Raw genomic sequence first — 21,696 nt, 5'->3', positions numbered from 1 at the left:
TTTCATTTGGTTGCCGGTGGTGATGAAAAGGTTGTTTGTCGGTTGTGCAGATGTTTGCGGGGGTTCGTTTAGTGGGGGGCTTACTTTGTTGTATTATAAATGACAACACCTTTCTCTTTGATGAAGTATTATGTTCGCCAGGATGAGAAATAGGCTTGTGAAATAAACAACACGCCTTTCTTCCTGTTTGGGAAGCCACTTTAATATTTTAACATATAAAGATGAGAGGAAAGCCGTCTACATTCACAAAATGATTAGCTATTCTTGCCTGAAGGTGTTTAGTTTAGTTTCTTATGTTTGCAATCTTCCTTTTCTCGTTATATTATTTTAGATCCGCTGCAGGGAATTCTCCCTGGTGTGGGTCTTGTGAAGCGTTTCTGGGACAGAGAGCAGACTCTGGGTGGTCTAATACTTCATTCTAAGTGGCTAGGAGTAATTTGCACTAAGTAAGCAGTCATTCTCTTTGATGGTTTCCCCTATCTTGGAATTTTATAGGCACGTTATTAGGAAGAGAACACAATAACGGATGATGAATGCGTGTGTCTATTTCCCCTGTATACTTGTGTGTGTGTGTGTTTTGTTGTGTCTGTGTGTGAGTGTGTGTGTGAGCAGTGTGTGTGCAAGTGAGCGGTGTGCGTGAGCACGCTGAAACAGCGTGTGTCAGCGTGCATGTGTGTGAACGTGCGCATGGAAGTGTGTGTGTGTGTGAGTGTAACCAGTGTGTGTGTGTGAGTGTAACCAGTGTGTGTGTGTGTGAGTGTAACCAGTGTGTGTGTGTGAGTGTAACCAGTGTGTGTGTGTGTGAGTGTAACCAGTGTGTGTGTGTTGTGAGTGTAAGCAGTGTGTGTGTGTGAGGTGTAACCAGTGTGTGTGTGTGTGAGTGTAACCAGTGTGTGTGTGCGAGTGTAAGCAGCGTGTGTGAGCGTGCCCTCTTACTGCGAGTCCCGCAGGTGTGTGCATCCATGAAGGACAGGGCCATCCTCTCGTCCTCCTGCAGGGTGCTCTGGTCGGTGAAGCTGCGCTCCATGGAGCCCATGTGGCTCTTCTCCTGGCGGTAGGTGATGGGCGTCTTGTTCATGTTCACCGGTTTCCTGTGAGAGGGAGGGAGAGAGAGGGAGAGAGAGAGGGAGAGAGAGAGGGAGGGACAGAGAGAGGGAGGAAGAGAGAGTGAGAGAGAGAGGGACAGAGAGAGGGACAGAGAGAGGGAGGGAGGGAGAGAGGGACAGAGGAGAGGAGGGAGCAGAGAGAGAGAGAGGAGAAGAGAGAGAGAGAGAAGAGAGAGAGAGAGAGAGAGAGAGAGAGAGAGAGAGAGAGAGAGAGAGAGAGAGAGAGAGAGAGGGAGAGATGGAGGGAGGGAGAGAGAGAGAGAGAGAGAGAGAGAGAGAGAGAGAGAGAGAGAGAGAGAGAGAGAGAGAGAGAGAGAGAGAGAGAAAAAACGGAGAGTACAAAAGAGACAAAGATAGAATGAGACACAGAGAGAAACCGAGAATAGCAGATAGAGGAAGGGGGGGGGGAAGAAGAAAACAGACAGTTTGACGTTGCTACAGTAACCTGTGATTGACAGCCAGAACACAAGCGAGTATATGATGGATCGCAACACGATGGACAGGAAGGGGGGTGGAGTCACTTACGGATAAGAGCAAGAGTAGTAGTCCTTTCTGGCGAGAGAGCAGAAGGAGAAGGAGGAGGTGTAGGAGGAGAAAAAAATCAGAAATTCAGGCGAGAGAAGAGATGAGAGTGAGATGTTGGAGATGCTAGCTGAGGGCGAGATGCGTTGATTCCAGCGAGGATGAGAACCGTGAACCGGTAGCCTGCACGGTTGTGACACATGCATTACCCAGGCAACCACAGACGAAGCAAAACACAGCCAGAGCAGCAACCACAACAAGGGAAAAAAACATGCCTCCACTCTAATTGAATATGTCTCAATGTTACACTTTAATGAGCAAACCATGTGGCGTCCTGCCCAAGCAAATTTAGCAATCCTCCCCGCTAAGAGCTAACTTCATGGTGGATTAGCAGAGTAATCTGTGCTAATGTGCTGGCCAGTGCAGCTTGTGCCAATGCTGGCTAGCGTGGACTTAAAGGATCTCTGGCCTCACATCTGCCACGTAGCATGGGTCACTGTGGCCTCCACAAGCCAGCACGTAGCATGGGTCACTGTGGCCTCCACAAGCCAGCACGTAGCATGGGTCACTGTGGCCTCCACAAGCCACCACGTAGCATGGGTCACTGTGGCCTCCACAAGCCAGCACGTAGCATGGGTCACTGTGGCCTCCACAAGCCACCACGTAGCATGGGTCACTGTGGCCTCCACAAGCCACCACGTAGCATGGGTCACTGTGGCCTCCACAAGCCAGCACGTAGCATGGGTCACTGTGGCCTCCACAAGCCACCACGTAGCATGGGTCACTGTGGCCTCCACAAGCCAGCACGTAGCATGGGTCACTGTGGCCTCCACAAGCCAGCACGTAGCATGGGTCACTGTGGCCTCCACAAGCCAGCCAGTGGGTCTCACTTCCACTCCATCCGGAGACTTCTGTTCTGACTGGGTCAAGAGGGATCAGGTATAGTTTGACCTGGCACTGTCCGTTGGTGGAATAACACTGTTGTGTATGGATTTGTATGGATTTGATGATGGGTGTAGTCTTATGTTAACAACTGTGCATTAGAGCCATTTCTTGGCAGGTTGTAATGCCATTGGCCTCTTTCTGTGAATGCCGTTCGATCGTGGCAGCTCAGTCAAATCTCTGTTGATAAGCAACCGGTGTTTTGGGTCAGGAGTGTCCTGTGTGGATGTTCAGCCCTGGCCCCTGGCCCGACACTGACTGTACACATCCACGCTGGTGTGTGTCACTCACACACACACACACACGCACAACGAGAACCCATCCAGGTCCTTCCTGACAGGCCAACGGGGACCTGAGTTGAGCAGACCTTCTGACACCCTGAGAACATGCATGGGGCCCCTCTCACCATCTCTGCCCCAGCTCCACCACCACACCCCGGGGGCTATCCGGCTAATCATCTCCAAAAGCACACCTTTTGCCTCCCAATTACAGGCTCGTTTGCGGGTCAGCCCGCCGCTCGGCGTGGGTAATTAAGTGGCTAATTGAATTGCATCCTGCTTTAATTAAATACTTCACACTCAGATAAACTCTGCAGATGAGGTCCGCGAGGCCCTTCAGGGGCAGTGTGAGGAAACAGCAGCAATGCAGCCTCTCTCTCTCTCTCTCTCTCTCTCTCTCTCTCTCGTCTGCTCTGAGACGCCCTCAGGACAGGCAGGGTCTACAGACACACTAACCTCAAACACGGGCTACATCTAAGAGGGCAAAGGGAGGCCGAACACCCAGCACTCTGTTGAGCACTGTGACCGGGCTTGGGCAGTCAGACTGCCAGCTGGCGGTTGATTTTGGGGGGGGGGGGGGGGGGGGGGGGGGGGGGCGATGATTGCGTACGTCAGGACATGGGCAAAACGGCGGCTACTCACCCTTTCTTGATGATGATGATGATGACGCCCAGGAGCAGGATGAGGACCACCAGTCCCCCGGCGCACACCCCCAGGATCAGGCCCATCTCCTCCGAGTGCTGGGACACCTCCAGGGCTCGGCGGTGGTCCTTGCAGGCCGCTAGACACGGGGAGGGGAGGGAGGGAGGGAGACAGGGGGGAGGCGGGGGGAAAAAGGGGGGGAGACAGTAAGGAGACAGGAGAAGAAGGGGGAGATGGGTGGGATAGAGTTAGCGCCGACACACACATTAGAGATAATGGAGCTGGCAGTGGATCAGAAGTTTGGACAGACTTTCAGAGAGAGAGAGAGAGAGAGAGAGAGAGACAGAGAGAGAGAGAGAGACAGAGAGAGAGAGAGAGAGAGCAAGGGAGAGATAGAGAGGGAGAAACAGAGAGAGACAGAGAGAAACAGAGAGAGAAGAAGAGAAGAGAGGAGAAGAGGAGAAGAGAAGAGGGAAAATGGTACTGCTGCAACTGCCTTGCGTCCTCAAAAGGGTGATCGATCATGGGACCCAACAATCTCTCTCGACTCAGAAATCAATCACGGTAGCTCCTAGGGTTTCTTTGGAGTCCCACTTTCGCAACTTGCCGTGTACAGGTAAGGGTCCGTCTCCATGGCAGCCTGCCTCCAGAGTCTTCCACAGTTATGAACTCTCGTTTGACTATGTGAGGGGATGATAGAAATCTAAACAAAAGGATAGCGATGGTGCGCCAGTCTGTCTGTGGAACATCAGGTGACCTCACAGGCGTATTAGCCCGTCTGGTTCAGACGCCTTGTGTTCCACCAACAAAGGACTCTTGGTCTGAGGAGAAATAATGAGAGCTGGGCTGTATGAGTGCCCTTCAATAGCCATCTATAGAAACCTATTTCTGCCATCTATAAGAGCCATGGGGGAGAAAGGCCTTGTGTCTTGTTTGACAACAAAAGTTCTTTGTGTCTTCAGAGGTGTGGAGGAGGCAAGTGGGATTGATCGATGGAGGGATGGAGGGATGGAGGGATGAATAGGGAGAGGGAGGAATAGGAAAGTACTGTTGAGGGTCCTCTCCTTGTCCTGCATGCTTTCTGAGTCTCCACAGCACCCTTTCCTGGAGAGTCTATTTGAGGGCTCGCCGAAAATCTGGACCATTACGATAACGCCGAATTCTTTCGTGTCATGTCAAGAAAGCGTCGTTTTGTCTAAGCTTTCTAATCTGACTCCAGTGTGTCACGTGAGTTCCTTTCATGCGTGCGGGGCGGCGGTGAGGTATTGTTTCAAGGTGCCTTGGTGCCTGTGACACACTGGAAAGGTCATTATCATAATGGCAGGACTGCTCATTTTCTGGGCATTATGCTCTCCACTTATGTAAATGCGATGAGAAGTGAGGGCTCATCAGTGTCTTTCTTCCCGGGGCGATCCCCCTTCCACCGATCTAGTTTCTCTGTGCCCTGTCAGCCCCCCCCCCCCTCCTCCTCCACCCCCAGGCCCTGCCTGCCCTACAAGAGCCATCCCTTCAGGAACCTGCCCTGCATAACCATCCCTGCCACAAACAGCCCCGATACTCCCAGCCCTGTAAGAAACAGACGCCTTAGAACCAGTCGTGTCCTGTTAGAACCAGTCCTGATAGAACCAATTTTGTTCGAACCAGCCTCGCTATAGAACCAGTTCCGTTAGAACCAGGCGCGTCGCACCCGTGGGGGATGTGGGTGTTTTAACACCCACACTTTTCCCGGTGGGTTCAACCCACACTTTTTCTGCAGTTTTTCCACAGTTTTGCACAAACGCCTTGCGTCAAACTGCCGCCGTAGCTACGTCGTAGGCTGTGTGTAGCGATTATATTGCCTGAGTGAACAGAACTGCGTCCATAGCAACGCTCTGTTTTCCGTGGCAACAGTATGTTATACTTCGCAGCGGTCTTAACAGACCGCATTCTACACTGGAATTCAACCAATAGTCCAGTACTTTTAAGAAATGTAATGCAGGTATCTTTAGTGTTTGCCGTACATGTGTTATCACCGTTAATGTGTTACATCAATGTAAAGCTTAACTCTTTAATACTGGTACAAATTGCTATCGTAATTAGGTAGATACAACCTGAGCTAACGTTAGCTAGCTGAACCTATCATTTAACATTAGGCTGTTAGCTAGCTAATATATTTTGTTTGTATATTTGTAGTTTGTAACAAAAATAATTTCCCCATGGGATTATTAAAGTATTTCTAATTCTTTAGCAAGTCTTCTGTTGTGTATTTTCACCAGAGTTTTGACTTATTTTTCGTGTGTTCCGAGTGTGTTTTTATACTTTTCTAGTATCACTCATTTAAATGGGATGCTTTTTATATCTTGTATGTTATACATGTTGTACACCTCTGTCATTCAGGGTTCTAAATTAACTTTTTTTTGATCACCAGCCAATCAGAATTTCCACTAGCCAAATTCTTTTCCGGTGAAAATAAGAACAATTATGAGTTTCACTGAATGCATTTGATCATTTTATTAACATTGTTGGCATGAAAAACACAGAAAATGAAGTAAAATGAAGCACAGAAGTATGATGCAAGGGTATGTCAAATCACCAACACGTGACTAAGTAAGGACACGATTTATTGTAAATGGCTAAAATGTCCATTAGCATCATGATGAGATTGACTCCTGCCCATGCATTTACAGTAACGTTTGCAGGCATTAATTAAACTGACCTAATATACTCTTTATTAAGAACAGTGTATTTACATTACACTAGACTGTGTCAGTAAGCAACACAATTTTTCTTATGCGTAGACTACATGCGGCAATCCTTACAAAACATGACAACATTTTCATCGTCAAACACAAGCCATTCCCGACCCGTCGGCCATTTGGCATTACATTGTCTTTTCTTCGTTTCTCTAGTGCTATCAATATCCTCATCCCCTGCCTCGTTCCTTTTCTCACCCCCAGAAGTTTGTCCTAACCACCGCCGCATTAAGTTAACTTTTTACTTTACTTTACTACTCTAGCTAGCTCTTATTACCTCCTATGACCCACTATGCTTTGTTTTACTTCTTCCTTGTGTTTTCTGGTGGACGCTCCGTTTGTTTCCACAGTTTCTCGCGCCGGTTTCACTTCAACTGCGCGCAGCCAATGGGCGTATAAAACGTTATCACGTAGCATTACGGCACAGTGTTCATGGGAAACTTAGGAAGTACTGCCAGGGGGATAAATGTCCGAGAACCATGCCGAGAACAGAGCCTTATGTATCATTCATGTAATGCCTCATGTATCACCGGCCAAACTGGCTAGTGAGTTTTTATTAACACCCGCCAAAATGAATTTTAACCCGCATTTGGCGGGTTAGCGGGTGTTAATTTAGAACCCTGCTGTCATTGTATCCATCGTTTCTATTGTTAATAAACAAATCACATCCATCCCCCTCACTTTTGAAAAGCTTGCTACGCCCCTGGTTAGAACCAATCTTCTTACAACTAGTCTAGCTATAGAACCAGTCCATTTAAAACCAGTCCTGTCAGAAACACTATTGTTCGAACCAGACCAGCAAAAACAAGCCCAGTTAGAACCAAGCTAGAAACCAGCTTTTTCAGAACCAGCCTTGCAAGAACCGAGACGGCAACGAACAGCCCTATTGGAGCCCCGTCTGAGCCCTGGGCCTGCTGGAAGCTGGCTAGCTCAGCTAGGGACGCCGTCAGATCTGGGACAGGGAAGCGGAGGGGAGTACAACCTCGTTTTAGCCCCCCGAGTGTGCAGCCGGAAGAAATGGGGGGGGGGGGGGGCTACAATGGAGAAATAAGTCAAATAAGACTTATAATAGAACAAGATTAGGTTTCTTTTTTCGTCTCGAGGATGGGTGCCCAGAGTTAGAAGATGAGTGCTTGACTCGCATGTGATGGGACAGGCCGTGTGGGATTGTGTTTCATTCTAAAGGAAAGTCGGTTAGCAAGGCTGTCAAGGGGCTTTCTGGCACACCTGAACAGGGAGTGATGGTGTCTGGTACACAGGAAACCAATCTGACTACACTGTCAGGGGAGGGGGAAAAAAACCCTGTCTCATCATCGTCGATAGTAATTCAGACAGACCTTTCTACACAATGTTTCCTGTAGCTATAGAGCCAGCATGCATAATGTCGCTTCAATAATATATAAAAAAAAGAAAAATTTGACATGAAATACAGGAGAAACTGGTAAAAAAAAAAAAAAAAAAAGAAGTGGACGACAAAAATAATCAATTTAGGCTCTCTGACATTTTGGACAGATAAGACAGTCCTGCCACATTTAGCCTCTGAATTTCTATTAAGCCAAACATGAGCATGAAATAGATTTCCACATGAATCCATGCACCTGCTGTCTGCCCCGCCAGTGGAAATTGGCACTTAGAGGAGAAATAGAAGTCTATTGTTGTGTTGGGGCTGCTAGGGGATCGTTAATTAAACTGTCACCTGGAAGTTGAAATGTAATCTTCAGCTTTGTTATCCAAGCCAAAATCATTTGCCTCTTACTTTGAATGTGATTGGCTGTTTGATTGTGGCACCTCATGACCGCATTCTGTAGAGGCCATGTTTAATGATAGAAAGATCACAGAGATCAAAACACAGTAAGCAGCTAACCACTGACCTGTCCTACCTTGAAATTGAAAATCACCCGGGGAGCCTATTACAGATGGGTTGTTGAGTGGGTGTTCCAGATCACTTTTCTACCTAGTTACAGTAACTATGGATTTTCGAAAGCGTACCGATTATATTTCCATTCGCAGAGTAGATGTTGATTACGTTCTCCTTCTTTCTTATTTCAGTTTAATTGTTTTTTTTTCCACCTTCCTGTCTTTCTGTCTGAACTTCTTTCACATTCATTGTTTTCATTTGTTTCCTTCCTTCCTTCTTTCCTACCTGCAGGACAAGGCCAGTGCTGCGTAATGCTCATCAGTGTGGCAAGGCATAACGAATCAAACCCAGAACGGGTGTTTGTGCCGAGCAGATGGAGTGAGACGCAGATCCAAAATGGCTGGCCTTGCCTTTCAGCGTCACGCTCGAGGAGAGCCTCCTTATGTACTGCCTCACAAGACCAGGCCTTCGCGGCGGGGGGGGGAGGGGTGGGGGGTGGGGGGGGGGGAAGCATGCCCCCAAGTCAATTTACTTGCAAGGCCTTGCTTACTGTTGCAGTGCCACAATAACTATGAATACTTATATTCACTGGGATCTGAGAGTGCACTTTGGTAGAGAGGGGGGCTCTTTTGCCACCAGGACTCTCAGTCAATTTCCTTTTTCATGTCCCTTCAAGTCCTGAGCGAGAGAGGAGGAGCTGGAGAAGGAGGAGAGAGAGCGAGAGTTAAAGAATAAGGGGGAAAGGAGAGACAGAGAGAGAGACAGAGAGAGAGAGAGAGAGAGAAGTGGAGAGTGAGGATGTAGATAGAGTAGGTCTCTCCATAGGGGCTCTCTGATGAGCAAGACCCTTCTTATACAAACAGAGGTCACAGAACTGCCTCAGATGTGTCTCCTGCACACTGAAGCACAGACCTGCCTCAGAGACCTGCCTCAGATGTGTCTCCCACACCCCGAGTCACAAGGCTTCCCGACTAAAACACAAGGAGTCCCTTTGATACCCTGCGTCCTAGCATCAGCCCCCACCACCCCCTCACCCCCACCCTCACCCCCTCACCCATTATCCGGCGCCCCCAACGAACGAACAGGATGAAAGCCTGACCTCTAATCCCTCCCTGCTCGCTGCCCTTTCCTCTGAAGAGAAGGACAGGAAAGCTTGCAGGGGCCTGCTCATCACCAAGCAACAAAGCCCCTTCTCACACAATCCCCGAGCCTCCCTCTCTGCCTCCGTGAGCTGCTGCCCTTTCTGCATGCTCCCCTTTCTGCATGCTCCCCTTTCTGCATGCTCCCCTTTCTGCACGCTCCCTTTTCTGCACGCTCCCCTTTCTGCACGCTCCCCTTTCTGCAAGCTCCCCTTTCTGCACGCTCCCCTTTCTGCACGCTCCCCTTTATGCAAGCTCCCCTTTCTGCATGCTCCCCTTTCTGCAAGCTCCCCTTTCTGCATGCTCCCCTTTCTGCATGCTCCCCTTTCTGCACGCTCCCCTTTCTGCACGCTCCCCTTTCTGCATGCTCCCCTTTCTGCATGCTCCCCTTTCTGCACGCTCCCCTTTCTGCACGCTCCCCTTTCTGCATGCTCCCCTTTCTGCATGCTCCCCTTTCTGCATGCTCCCCTTTCTGCAAGCTTCCCTTTCTGCATGCTCCCCTTTCTGCACGCTCCCCTTTCTGCATGCTCCCCTTTCTGCATGCTCCCCTTTCTGCAAGCTCCCCTTTCTGCATGCTCCCCTTTCTGCATGCTCCCCTTTCTGCACGTTCCCCTTTCTACAAGCTCCCCTTTCTGCATGCTCCCCTTTCTGCATGCTCCCCTTTCTGCATGCACGCCGCGTCAACACGAGGACTCTGGCTGCTCTGTCTCACAAAGGTTCTCCTCTCGTCCCGCTCTCGGGACGCACTGCGAAGCGCAAGGTGTCACTGCTTGCTGGCTGAAGTGTCTCAGAGGCCTCGAGTAGCAAAGTGATAGCAGGGAGGTTAAGTTACCTTTGCGGGCGATGCGGATGCAGTTGATTCGGGTTTCCTGAAAGACAGAGAAAGAGAGAGAGGAGAGGGAGGGAGGGAGGCCACATGGATTAGAAAGAGACGAATATTGAGTATTATATTACAGTTGCCATTGAAAAAAACGATAATGACATGATCCTGAGGTGTCAACATACTGCTCAATGAAAAGTACATCTCTTGTTTATGGTGTGCTCTCAGGATCATTTCATTTTGTTCACCATTGTACACCCTTTATTCTCTATTGAAACAACTGTCACATAGATTCCCATGCAACAGCTCAGCACCTGCAACAGGCTGCCCTTGACTTCCTGTGATACCAAATGCAGACAAATTGCCAAAGCTGATAAAGCAACAGAATGGCAAGACATAAAGGAAGCAGAAAAATAACTCCAAACTGAAAGCAGAGGTGAAGTGTTTCAAGAGAGATACTGTATTTATAGGTAGAGAGCGAGGGAGGGAGAAGGTGACTGAAAGGAGATGATGAATTAAAAAGGAGAGCAGATTCGAGAGAATGGCTTCGCACCAATACATTCCTATAATAAGGAATTAATTTCCGTCAGATCTGAGCTGATGACATATCAGAGTTATGAAAAGGACCTTTGTCAAACAACACTAATGAGATCCACGACCGTAATCCAATTGCGTCCAGACACCTCAAGCAGCAGATGCATTATCAAATTAAGATTTACAGATGCTAATTCAGGCATTATGGGATAATTATGCAAATCTGGCCATCCAGAAAGAGGACCGAGGCCCTCTTCTAAAACGGCAGCTAAATTGCTTTTTTTTAATTGAAAATCCATTTCAAGGACCCGTTCATCATAAGTATGTTCAGATTGAGGTCTGAAAGTACAGCCACGTCAGGAGACGTACTGTAGACCTTCGAGGACACGCTATAACGAGGACACGCTATAACGAGGACTCGCTATAACGAGGACCCGCTATAACGAGGAAACGCTATAACAAGGACCCACTATAACGAGGAAACGCTATAACGAGGACACGCTATAACGAGGACACGCTATAACGAGGACCCGCTATAAAGAGGACACGCTATAACGAGGACACGCTATAACGAAGACACACTATAACGAGGACCCGCTATAACGAGGACACGCTATAACGAGGACACGCTATAACGAGGCCCCGCTATAACGAGGACACGCTATAAAGAGGACACGCTATAACAAGGACACGCTATAACGAGGACACGCTATAACGAGGACACGCTATAACGAGGACACGCTATAACGAGGCCCCGCTATAACGAGGACACGCTATAACGAGGCCCCGCTATAACGAGGACACGCTATAACGAGGACACGCTATAACGAGGACACAATACAAGCACAAACACACACGGATCATGTCCTCTCACACACCGTAAAGGAATCGCTATAGAAACGACGAAAACACACTGGACTGTCGCTTTTGGAGCAGTGAGCTTTGATTAAAGAAAAGCACATCGAAAAAGGCACAGGGGAGATGACAACCATTTATCAGCGCACCAACTGAACCGTTTGATGTACGGGACTGTACGCGCCAATCACTCCTTGGCCGTAAAAAAAAAGAAAAGAAAAATGCTTGCATGATAGAAGTGGGTCGGCAGCTCAACTTTGATTGGAGGGACTCAGTCACAGAGCTCAAACTGACACCCCCAACCGACACTTCATCAAAATCTCCACCCTGACCGTGGTCAGCTTTCCTAAAGGGGATCTGTCAGCAAACTCCAAGCTAAGTCCATGAATTATCACTATCGCTATTTATAACGGTCGGGAGAGACGGGCCAGCACATAGGCAGTTTACTGCCGATGACAAATAATGAGGAAAGCAGAAGGTAGAGAAGATGGATGGAGACTCAAAGCAGCCGTAGCTCTGCGTGGGGAGCTGAAAGGGAGACGAGTGGTATGGTAAGCTTTGAGATGTGCTGGGTAGAGAGCCCACACAGGCATCCCTACTGACCCAACCATTGTTGCTAGTCATGCCAGGGGTCTGACAGAGTTGGCTATCCGCATAAAAGACAATGTGGGAGGGGCTAACTGTGTGTGTGTGTGTATGTGTGTGTGAGAGTGCGTGAATGAGAGTGTGTGTGTGAGAGAGTGTGTGTGAGAGAGAGAGAGAAAGCACCACAAGGAGATGCAGGGGGTTGGCTTTTAAGTGCTTCCCACACTGAGATCTTCAAAGACAAGAGTCCGAATCTCCAATCTGTAAAGCTCCTCTCTTCATGTCTCAATCAGAGCAATTAAAGAGGTTTGACAGCAAACCTCCAACTAATTAGCATGAGTAAATGCCAAATGTGATGTGCTTCCGCTGTGTCAAATGTGGATGCCAATATTTATGAGCGCCATTTATAGATGTGGTGTTGGCCATTTACAAAACACATATTTGAGAAAAACTAAAAGTTGACTGTGTTCAGATTCGAGCATCCATATGCTGAACGCACCTACACAAACCAATAGCTTAGGAAAGCTCTGAGGCTCCAGCTTTTCATCTGCCACCAGAGGATCACCAAAGTGTTGACCTTCATAAAAGCAATGGAAGAAGATGTATCGTCCTGATATCTGACTACAGAGAAATAAAAGAAACCTTAATAAAAACTCCCTGAGCAGCACACTGTTTCTGTGACAGAAGAACAACAGCAGGGTTAGTGACCATGTATGGACAGAGTCTGTTTGCTTACAGCTCTGGAGCAAGCACCATGGGAAAGGCTATCCTCGTTACTGACCCCTGACAGCCCTGTGTACAGGGGCAGGCTCTGACGAGGACCTGGACACGTCATCTCCCCTGGTGCTGCTGTGGGGCCTGACTGGGACCGGGGGGGTCGGGTGGGGGTGGGTGAGAGAGAGAGGGGGGGGGGGGGGGGGGGGGTGATGGAGCCTGACTGTATCCTGGGTCCCCAGCAGAAGCTGGGGGACTGGGAGACTGGGTGGGAAGGGGTGAGGTTGGGTGGGTGAGGGGGGCTGACGAGTGGTGCACCACTCAGGGTGGGTCATGGGGGCTCTGGCCCCCTGCCAACCAAAACAAAGACTAATCCCATCCGGAGGTAAAACCCCTGTCTAAAACCCCTGTCTAATCCGGCGCTTAGCGCCCCAGTGGCATCAAGTGCTCATGCTGCACTCCCAGTTGTGTTTCTCAGTTAGAGCAGGGTGTGTGTGTGTGTGTGTGTGAGGAGGGTGTGTGTGTGAGTGAGGAGGGTGTGTGTATGTGTGCGTGCGTGCGTGAGGAATGTGTGTGCGTGTGTGAGTGAGCAGGGTGTGCAGCATCAACTCTCTAGATCCGCATCGGACCCTGACGTCCACCCCAGTGCCTGTTTGACTTCACACACACCATAAAGAGCAGTGGTATTTAACCCGATACCAACTGGAATAACTATCCATCTTTAACTGATGCCCACAAAACCAGCCCCGGCTAGCTCTCTCGCTTCAGTCCCCGGATATTAAAGCAGCAATTTTCTATCAGTGATCATCTGCACCTGTGTCCAATTATGCCTAAGTAATTGTCTGTGCCAGGTAGCCGCTCTGCTGTAATGGCGTTTAGACTGATAATATCACTTCCTCCAGTTGTGATTCAGAGTGCAGCGCTCTGGAAGGAGAGAACAGGAGGGAGAGAAAAAGAAAAATATCCCAAATAAGGATCTCCCTCCAAATACCAAAGCAACAACACACATTTCCATTAGTGGAGCAATTTAATGAGAATCAACTGATTTGGAAGGAAAATGGATGAAGGGAGAAGATAAAGGGGGAGAAAATCAGGGTGGAGAGGGTGAGGTGCCAGCGGAGGACGAAGGAGAGGAAGAGAGAGAGAGAGAGAGAGAGAGAGAGAGAGAGAGAGAGAGAGAGAGAGAGAGAGAGAGAGAGAGAGAGAGAGAGAGAGAGAGAGAGAGAGAGAGAGAGAGAGAGAGAGAGAGAGAGAGAGAGAGAGAGAGAGAGAGAGAGAGAGAGAGAGAGAGAGAGAGAGAGAGAGAGAGAGAGAGAGAGAGAGAGAGAGAGATAATGGAGCGAGAGGATGACGTGAGGCGAAGAAAAGGTGAGCGCGCTTGTCTCTTTGTTGTCCCTCAGAGTAATTCCAGCTAATCTCAGATTTACTCTCTGGAGGTAATGCACAGAAGTAATTCCCTGTTCTGGCCATGCTTTGTTTGATGAAAGGGCCTGGTGCCCGCATGTACACAATATCCAACAATACCGGCCAAATGTATCTCTTTCCAACAACGCTGCTTCACGGCAACAAACATTGTTCATAACAAAGCCCGGACTAACAATGCATTCAAGCGTACACAGAAAAGGTGAGCCGAAAACAGGAATTAGCCAGAGGCCTGAAGTAGCTGGTTGGAACGCCTTTTTCAGCTGAGGCAGAGGCGGTTCGAAAAAAAAGTCCTACACGGAATCTTCCGGAACCTCATCTTATTGTTCGAAACGGTTCTGTTCTCTCTCCCTCGTCGATTACAACCCCACACAACTCCAGCGTCGACTCTTTCTGTACGGTTCTAGAACTCTTGGTTGTTTCCTGATGCTGGCACTCACCCCTCTGAAGTTGCTCATGGCCTGGAAGTAGACAAGGTAGCTCTTGCGAGGGTCCAACGGTGGGTTCCAGTAGCCGTTGTAGGTGTGGTTGTCTCCCACGGTGAAGGGGCTGGCCTCCGGGAGGCTGCTGGGGGGCAGCTCAGCCGTGTAGTAGTGAGGAGTCCCCCTGGCCTGGGCCTCCCCCATGGGACATGGGCAGGGGGAAGCAGTCCTGCAGGCCCAAATCTCTCTTCACCTTCCTCAGGCTCTCCTCCTCCACCACCACCTGGTACGTACTGCAGACAGAGGGAGACCAGCGTCGAGCAGGCGTCAAATACCCACACAGGAACAATCTCCCCATATGTCTACTTGTGTATCTCACACACAACAAGTGGACCTGCAATAGCAGTGTATATGTGGAGAGGATGTTGTTTTTTGAAATGCCCCAAAAATTTCTCCGGCTGAACCTGCAGCATCGTCAATTACAAACGTGTACACAGGCCGTTTCTTTTTTTTGGGGTGCACTTGTTTTGGTTAACGGGCTCACCTGACAGGGGCCCCCCTGCCCTGGGCGGGGCGCAGCAGGACGGTGATGGTGCTCTCGGTCTCACTGAGGGGAGACGGCATGTCTCCGTAGTCAAACGTGGGCGCTGAATAGCACACACACACATAATTATACAGCCATTAGAGATGGACGCCTATAAACACAAGGAACACACTCATTCATACACATCCCTTTACAATGCAGTTCCGCTTTGTATTGACACTCCGTCACACGAACACACACTCTCTTCACACACACAAACACTCTGCTGCTTCCTGGATACTCATGAATCCCCACAGTCCCTCTAATGTCCGCGCAGCCCTGTCACCAGGCCAACACAAACGACTGACGGAATCTTCGACGTCCGCAAGGAAAAACACCACGGCGACAGTCCCTCGTAAACAGGCCGCATTTACCCTTTCTGGTTGTCTTGGATACCGAACGCAATTAAGTTGAGGGAGAGAAGACAATTGAAGGAGCTTCTCATTTAAAGGGATTTGCCAAAGCCAGTCGGCTCCCGGGAGACATGAAGCTTAGTCTCTCTTTAATATCAACAGCCAATTAGTGAGGGAGAGGACAGGGAAAATATGAGTGAGGAGTCAATATTGTGGTTTTTAAACAAAGGTTCCACCTAAAAAGCCCAAATGACGGCGTTGCCTTCAGTCAAGGTGAGACCGTTTAATTAATCAAAACAGTGTGAGATTAATCCCCTATAAATATACATATGTACATATCTAAATTAAGGAAAAGTTTGTCATTTGAAGTGAAGAGTGGGACAGTCAGCCTTGAGGTTGCTTCTATCTATAAACCGAAGGAGCTCTAAAGTTCGGCGGACAAAGTTTCGGAGGCAGTGTGTAAGCGCGATTGACATAACGTGAGGTCGTATTTATTTTTCTACGTGCGAACAGTTGGGTGTTTGGCAGGCCATAGTTGAAGGACGCTGAGAGCCTCCGCTCCGAGGCTAAAAGAGGAGACTTTTAGAAGCGACGCTCGTTAGAAGGGAAGTGTGGCTGTCTCAGAAGGAGGCAGTGACTGGTTCGGGTCACTTTGTAACCTGAAGGAGCAGTTCAGTTCAGTGTAGGAGACAACACAGTTGCACCATAGGAGAAGCTGCTGAAGAAGGTGGCCTGCATGAAACGTTCAGTGAAGAGGAGTGGGCAGAACAGCCTGAGGAATGATCTGCTCTGGTGGACGGGGGAGAGGCCTGATATGAAATGGCTCCTGGACTCTCGGCTGTCTCTCTGGCGCTCGCCAACTTGCTGTCTTACTTCCTGCCGCTGAGGAGTGATTGAGCTGCAAATCTATAATTAAAGAACTCACAGTTTCTCCTCAGAATGGAGGCCCTAATATGTCGGAGAGAAAGCGAGAGCGTGAGAGAGAGTAGAGAGAGAGAGAGAGAGAGAGAATAGAGAGAGAGTAGAGAGAGAGAGAGAATCACCCATTCACCCAGGGAGGACGGGTGGATGGAGAAAGGGAAAAAACCGAGACAGAAACCGAGAGAAATAAAGAGGGATAGATATATAGAGGGAGAGGGGTGAAAAGACGGATGTTCAGGATTCCACTGAGGTGTCATTCCCGGGTTTTTTTTTACAAGACGAACGTGCATCATTAAAAGTAAATGGAACACCAGCACTGGGTTTTATATCTCCAGTAATAAGCTCAGAGACCCTCGACAGGGAACAGCTGGTCCCGTGGATACGGTGCATCTATCCTCACACACAACCTACGGTGTTCCCCTTCCAGTCTTGCTGGCCTGAGTACAGCATTCCCCGGTTCCAGAGAGCACACTTTTGGAACTATGGTTGAAGGGAAAGGGGGGGGGGGGTGCGCATGATCTGGCACTGCTTTAGAGAGTGGTGCAAACGCCACATTCTCCTAAGTCTTTGGGGTGTCTTCGCTCTAGCGATATGGCGGCAGCGGCCGTGTACCGAGGTGGAGAGAGATCTCATGACCTAATTATAGCATGCGGAGACGGTGTACGTGTGTGGAGATGTTGCATCGCTAGGCTCCGGGGGGGGGAACTGGGAGAGGCTGGGCTCTCACAGTTTCCAGCATTCCTCCGAGATAAGAGTTCTCCGAGAGATACCCACCGCAGGTCTTTCTCGGTGGAGCTTCGGTGCACACTGTACATTTTGAGACTATGTGTTCAGCAGAAAAGAAAGGGAGATATTGATTGGGAAAACGTGAATAATTGAAGCTTGCACCTTCACAAGCCTTGTCAATCAACAGGCTTCTTTAACACCCCTTCATAACCTCTCAGTCTATCTTGTTATCACCTGTTGATTTACAGCAGGGTTGGGAACACATGTCTAAACACACTCACCCACACAGCTCGCTCACACGAAAGGCAAGCAGTGCGGAACAAAAACAGTCACACTCTTGCTTGCATCATCAAACTTTGCCCGCCCGCCCACCACACACACACAAACACACACACACACACACACACATGACACACAGGGAAGGTACTGTACCGGAAATGTTGGTGGTGATTTCAGTGAGGGCTGTCTGTCCGAAGCCCTTGGCTGTGCGTGCTCGGACGGAGATGAGAAGATAGGTGGTGCCAGGGTGGAGGTTGGAGAACATGTGGTAGGTCTCATTCTTCAGCTTGGACACCGTCCGTCTGGGGGCCGGGAACGTTGATGCCAGGGTCAGACGACTCGATACTCTGGTAGCTGATCTGGGGTCAGACGAGGGGAGAGACAGGGCGGGGGGTTTATAGAGACAGGGCGGGGGGGTTTATACAAGGCTTCACACAGGAGCACAGACTTTGTGTTTATTTTGCATAATTCCATTCATTTGTCTGTTGAATAGGTTTTTCTCCTGTAAATCACTTGGTTTTGAAATTGTCCTGCTGTTTTAATCAATGTACTGATTGGATGTACGTGTATGTATTACTTTTTTTTTTTACCAGACAAAGGAATCCTTGTGGCCTTTATAATGAAAAAAGGCGCTCAGAAGTCTTGGAAAATTACAATCACTTTAGCATTTCACTACAATGAAAATAGTACCCCATGAATCAACAATAGAGGATAATAGCTATGCGTTGTTACATAATAAAAGTTACTGTAAAATGCAGTGAAGCACCCTGCAACCAGAGATAGAAAGACGCAAATCGATCTTGAGTTAAAGTGTATTTTTACAGTAAACAATGTCTTTATGCAGTCAATGTACTATGGGTAGATTGCTTGCCAGGTTTCCAAGAAATTGTTTCCATGTACGTCACACACACACACACACACATACTCAGATACATTCTAAGATTCAATGCGCATCGCAGGTCATCATAGGTAGCACACTGCCTCTACATTCACATCTGAGGCAGCACAGGCAGCCAGAGGCAGGATCCTCTGACTCAGAGGCCTCACACAAAGACAGGTATAATAGGAGAGAGAGCCGCGCTCGCTGAGGGAGGCTCGAAGGCGGCCAGGCCAGTCGATGGACTTAGGCAGCCTGGTCAATGGTTTAATCTGAAAGAAATGAAGAGGATTTCTCCAGCTCTGTACAAAGCTCTCTCTGTCAACGCAGGGAGATCAGGCCACTGCAGAGGGAAAATCCGTCCCGGCCTCCACTTTATATGTCAAACCACCCAAAAAAAAAAAAAAAACATTTAATAATATCCTTGAGACGACATTGGAGAAGGCGGAGGCAAGTGGGGGAGCTTGGGAATGGGAGGGAGAGCTGTGGCCCGTGATAGGTCCACACAGAGGAGAGCTGTGGCCCGTGATAGGTCCACACAGAGGAGAGCTGTGGCCCGTGATAGGTCCACACAGAGGAGAGCTGTGGCCCGTGATAGGTCCACACATGCGGTTGGGATTTGATATAGATTTCAGGAACGATTTTGTTTCCTTGAACTCCAAATAAAAGACGCTTAAAAAAAAGTCTCCTGATATTCCTTGTCTAAAGAAAGAACGTGATTGGATGGATTCATCTGAGTGAATAATGTATTTACCTCGTATTGGGTGATGAGACCGTTGGGCTCCACTGGCTCCTCCCACTTCAGGAAGATCATGTCGTCCAGGGGGGTAAAGGTAAGCGATTCTGGAGCAATGCCTCCGGGAACTAGGGGGAATCAGCAGAGCAAACAAGTCAGGAAATTGAAATGATCTAATGTCAATATCATATTCAGCAGTCAATATTATCTCTGGAAATATTAATGAAAGTGAAGAGGATTCCCGTCTGCAGGAGAAAGCCCTTCGGTAAAGGCTGATACTCATTCCTAAGTGTTGTGTGGTAGGGGATGTTTAAGTCAGGAACTGGACCGGGCATGACATCTAGTTTAGGATGCCCATCTCCACTTACGACTTAATTGTCTCTTGTTTCTCTGTTGCTATTTTCCCTAAAACTGGAAATAATTGTAGAGTTTATTATCGACTCATTGCACGATGATGACGAAGTTGAAGATGAGGATTATAATGATGAGGATGATGAGGGTGATGATGGTGGCGGTATCACTCATTAACAGTCTTTGGCCGGCCTATTCTCTGGAGAACTCAGGCCCAGACAAATTATTTGCGGTATGCTTTGTGGCTAACTGTTCATTATTGTCCCCAACGGCCAAGGGATATCTGCCCTCCCCAAACAGTCTGTGGGCAGAGAGATCTGGTTGTGTGAGATTCTCGCCCGGGGCTGAACTAACAACTATTCAGCTTTGTGCTCTGGGGAAACCGCTTGACTAGAGAGTTAGTTCCGAGTTTGGAAGATGAGCCTTTCCGATTAAAGCTTTGTAAAAGGAAGTCTGTGATTGGCAAGTGTGTTTCCCTTTTTTTTCGGCGTGAGAACTTGCGTTGGTTTTGTGTTTTCGGCGATTGAATTGATTTGTCCTTCAGGAGAAGCTTGACTGGCTCAGCACAAAGCACTCGTGGGAGATCGGAAATGCCAAAATAAACGCATCATATTTCCCGTGGCTTATGGGTGGTTTTTAGAAATGACTATAAAAGGAGATTGATCTTTTGTTCCGCTGGTACTGAATTATGGAGTTGTGTTTTTTGATCAGAGCTTGTGATGCTCACGGGAGAGGAGTTGATGGTTGTGAAGTCTTTCCATCAAAACCAGCTCTGAAGTGATCCAAAGCAGTCTGAAATCCCAACTGGATGAACAGGAAGAGCTGAAGAGTCAGAACTGCAAAACTTCAGATCACATTCTGAAACGTGTCGATTGCTGTTCAGAGCCCCACAGAATCTCAAGATGATGTTTTATGCGGATGTTGCTTTAAATATGTTGGTCCTCATCCCCTCCCACCCCCCCACCCCCCCCACCCCCCCCCCAGACAGACGCAGGGTCCGGACGGGGGCTTCTGGGGTGGGAAGACAGACGACATCTGGGATTGGACCGGCGCCAGGAGACCAGACTCTCCGCAAACCAGAGAGTGCTCACAGCAGAACAGCACCGCCGCCTTTAGAAAACTCCTCACGCCACTTCTCAGTGAACACTAACACACGGCTGAATATACGCCAGTGCAAAACTGAGGTGACTTCGGGACAGTCTTCTCCCATAGAGAGCCTTTCCTTCCTGGTACAGAGAGTATACCAACGTTATTGTCTGTGACCCAGTGGTCATCCTCTTAAAGTCCACCTGTACCCCAGACAGCCCTCAGGCCTTCCTGGCTGAAGTGTTCACAGAAGGTATCCAGGTGTGTTTGCAAGTCCAGACAAGCAGCAACACTGACCATCGACACCCTGACGGCATAGCGCACACACACACCCAGTCTGGACCCCCCCCCCCCCCTCTGAGACTCACTGTCCTCCTCGGTGTGGAAGGTGATCTCCCGCCCCTCCTTCTTCCCCTCAGGGTTGGCCAGCGCCAGGCGGACGTGGACGGCGTGGTAGGGCGGCAGGTCGCGCAGGGTGAGGCGCGAGGCGTTGCGCTCCACCGCCAGGCACTCGCGCACGGTGGTGTTGTGCCCGCCGCCGCCCCCCGCTGTGGCGTAGCGGTAGCACAGGGACACCGAGTAGGGCGTGGCAGCGGGTGAGGTTGAAGGCCAGGGTCTCCCACTGCAGGGACAGCTGCCGGGACTGGAGGGTCGGTGGAGGTGAGGCCTCGCAACGCCCGCATGGGCTCTGAGAGAGGGAGGGAGAGAAGGTGAGAGAGAGAGAGAGAGAGAGAGAGAGAGAGAAAGGGAAGAGATAAGATATCATTTAATACAGCCAAGAAGAACACACAGTGTTGTAAGTAGCCGTGATCGTGCACAACACATTCAATCAAATTCTCTGACCAATGCATATTGGGAGCTACTCCCCCGAGCTAGGGGGGCGCCATTCCATCCCCATCCAACCCCCCCCCCCCCCCAACCCCCCCCCCCCCCCCCCCAGCCGCAGGGTGACTCACGCCAATTACGCTAATTGATGGGACAAAGCTGCGTGTCCCCTGTCGCGGCCCGACCAGTCCCCGCCTCCGCGTCAACGAACAAATGGAGCGTCCGCGCGACGCGCAGCAGTTCCACTTCCCCCCGGGCGGAACACGCTGGAAGTGCTCCCACGCGGCGGAGACACGAGGGCGTTCCGTACCACTGGCCACTCTTACTGCCGGGTCACAGCGATGGACGGCGTATTTTTAGCAGGGCCCCGGACACAGTTACTTCTGGT

At 49.4% G+C, this 21,696-nt stretch overlaps 1 protein-coding gene across 1 annotated transcript in view; it reads right to left on the bottom strand.

Annotated features, from left to right (window-relative positions):
• Positions 1-21,696, bottom strand: part of ptprub (protein tyrosine phosphatase receptor type Ub) — a 141,025-nt gene that overhangs the window by 30,773 nt on the left and 88,556 nt on the right. The window contains 12 exon segments of the mRNA XM_067238126.1: positions 937-1,091; positions 3,491-3,629; positions 10,052-10,088; positions 14,590-14,772; positions 14,774-14,864; positions 15,116-15,218; positions 17,587-17,740; positions 17,742-17,792; positions 19,065-19,174; positions 20,852-21,065; positions 21,067-21,132; positions 21,134-21,171. Of these exon segments, the coding sequence (XP_067094227.1) occupies positions 937-1,091; positions 3,491-3,629; positions 10,052-10,088; positions 14,590-14,772; positions 14,774-14,864; positions 15,116-15,218; positions 17,587-17,740; positions 17,742-17,792; positions 19,065-19,174; positions 20,852-21,065; positions 21,067-21,132; positions 21,134-21,171 (1,341 nt within the window).

Source organism: Osmerus mordax, chromosome 6 (genome assembly GCF_038355195.1).
Source record: "Osmerus mordax isolate fOsmMor3 chromosome 6, fOsmMor3.pri, whole genome shotgun sequence".
Lineage (NCBI taxonomy): Eukaryota > Metazoa > Chordata > Actinopteri > Osmeriformes > Osmeridae > Osmerus > Osmerus mordax.
Note: the sequence above shows the minus strand (reverse complement) of the source record. Positions and strands in the feature narration are given on the sequence as shown.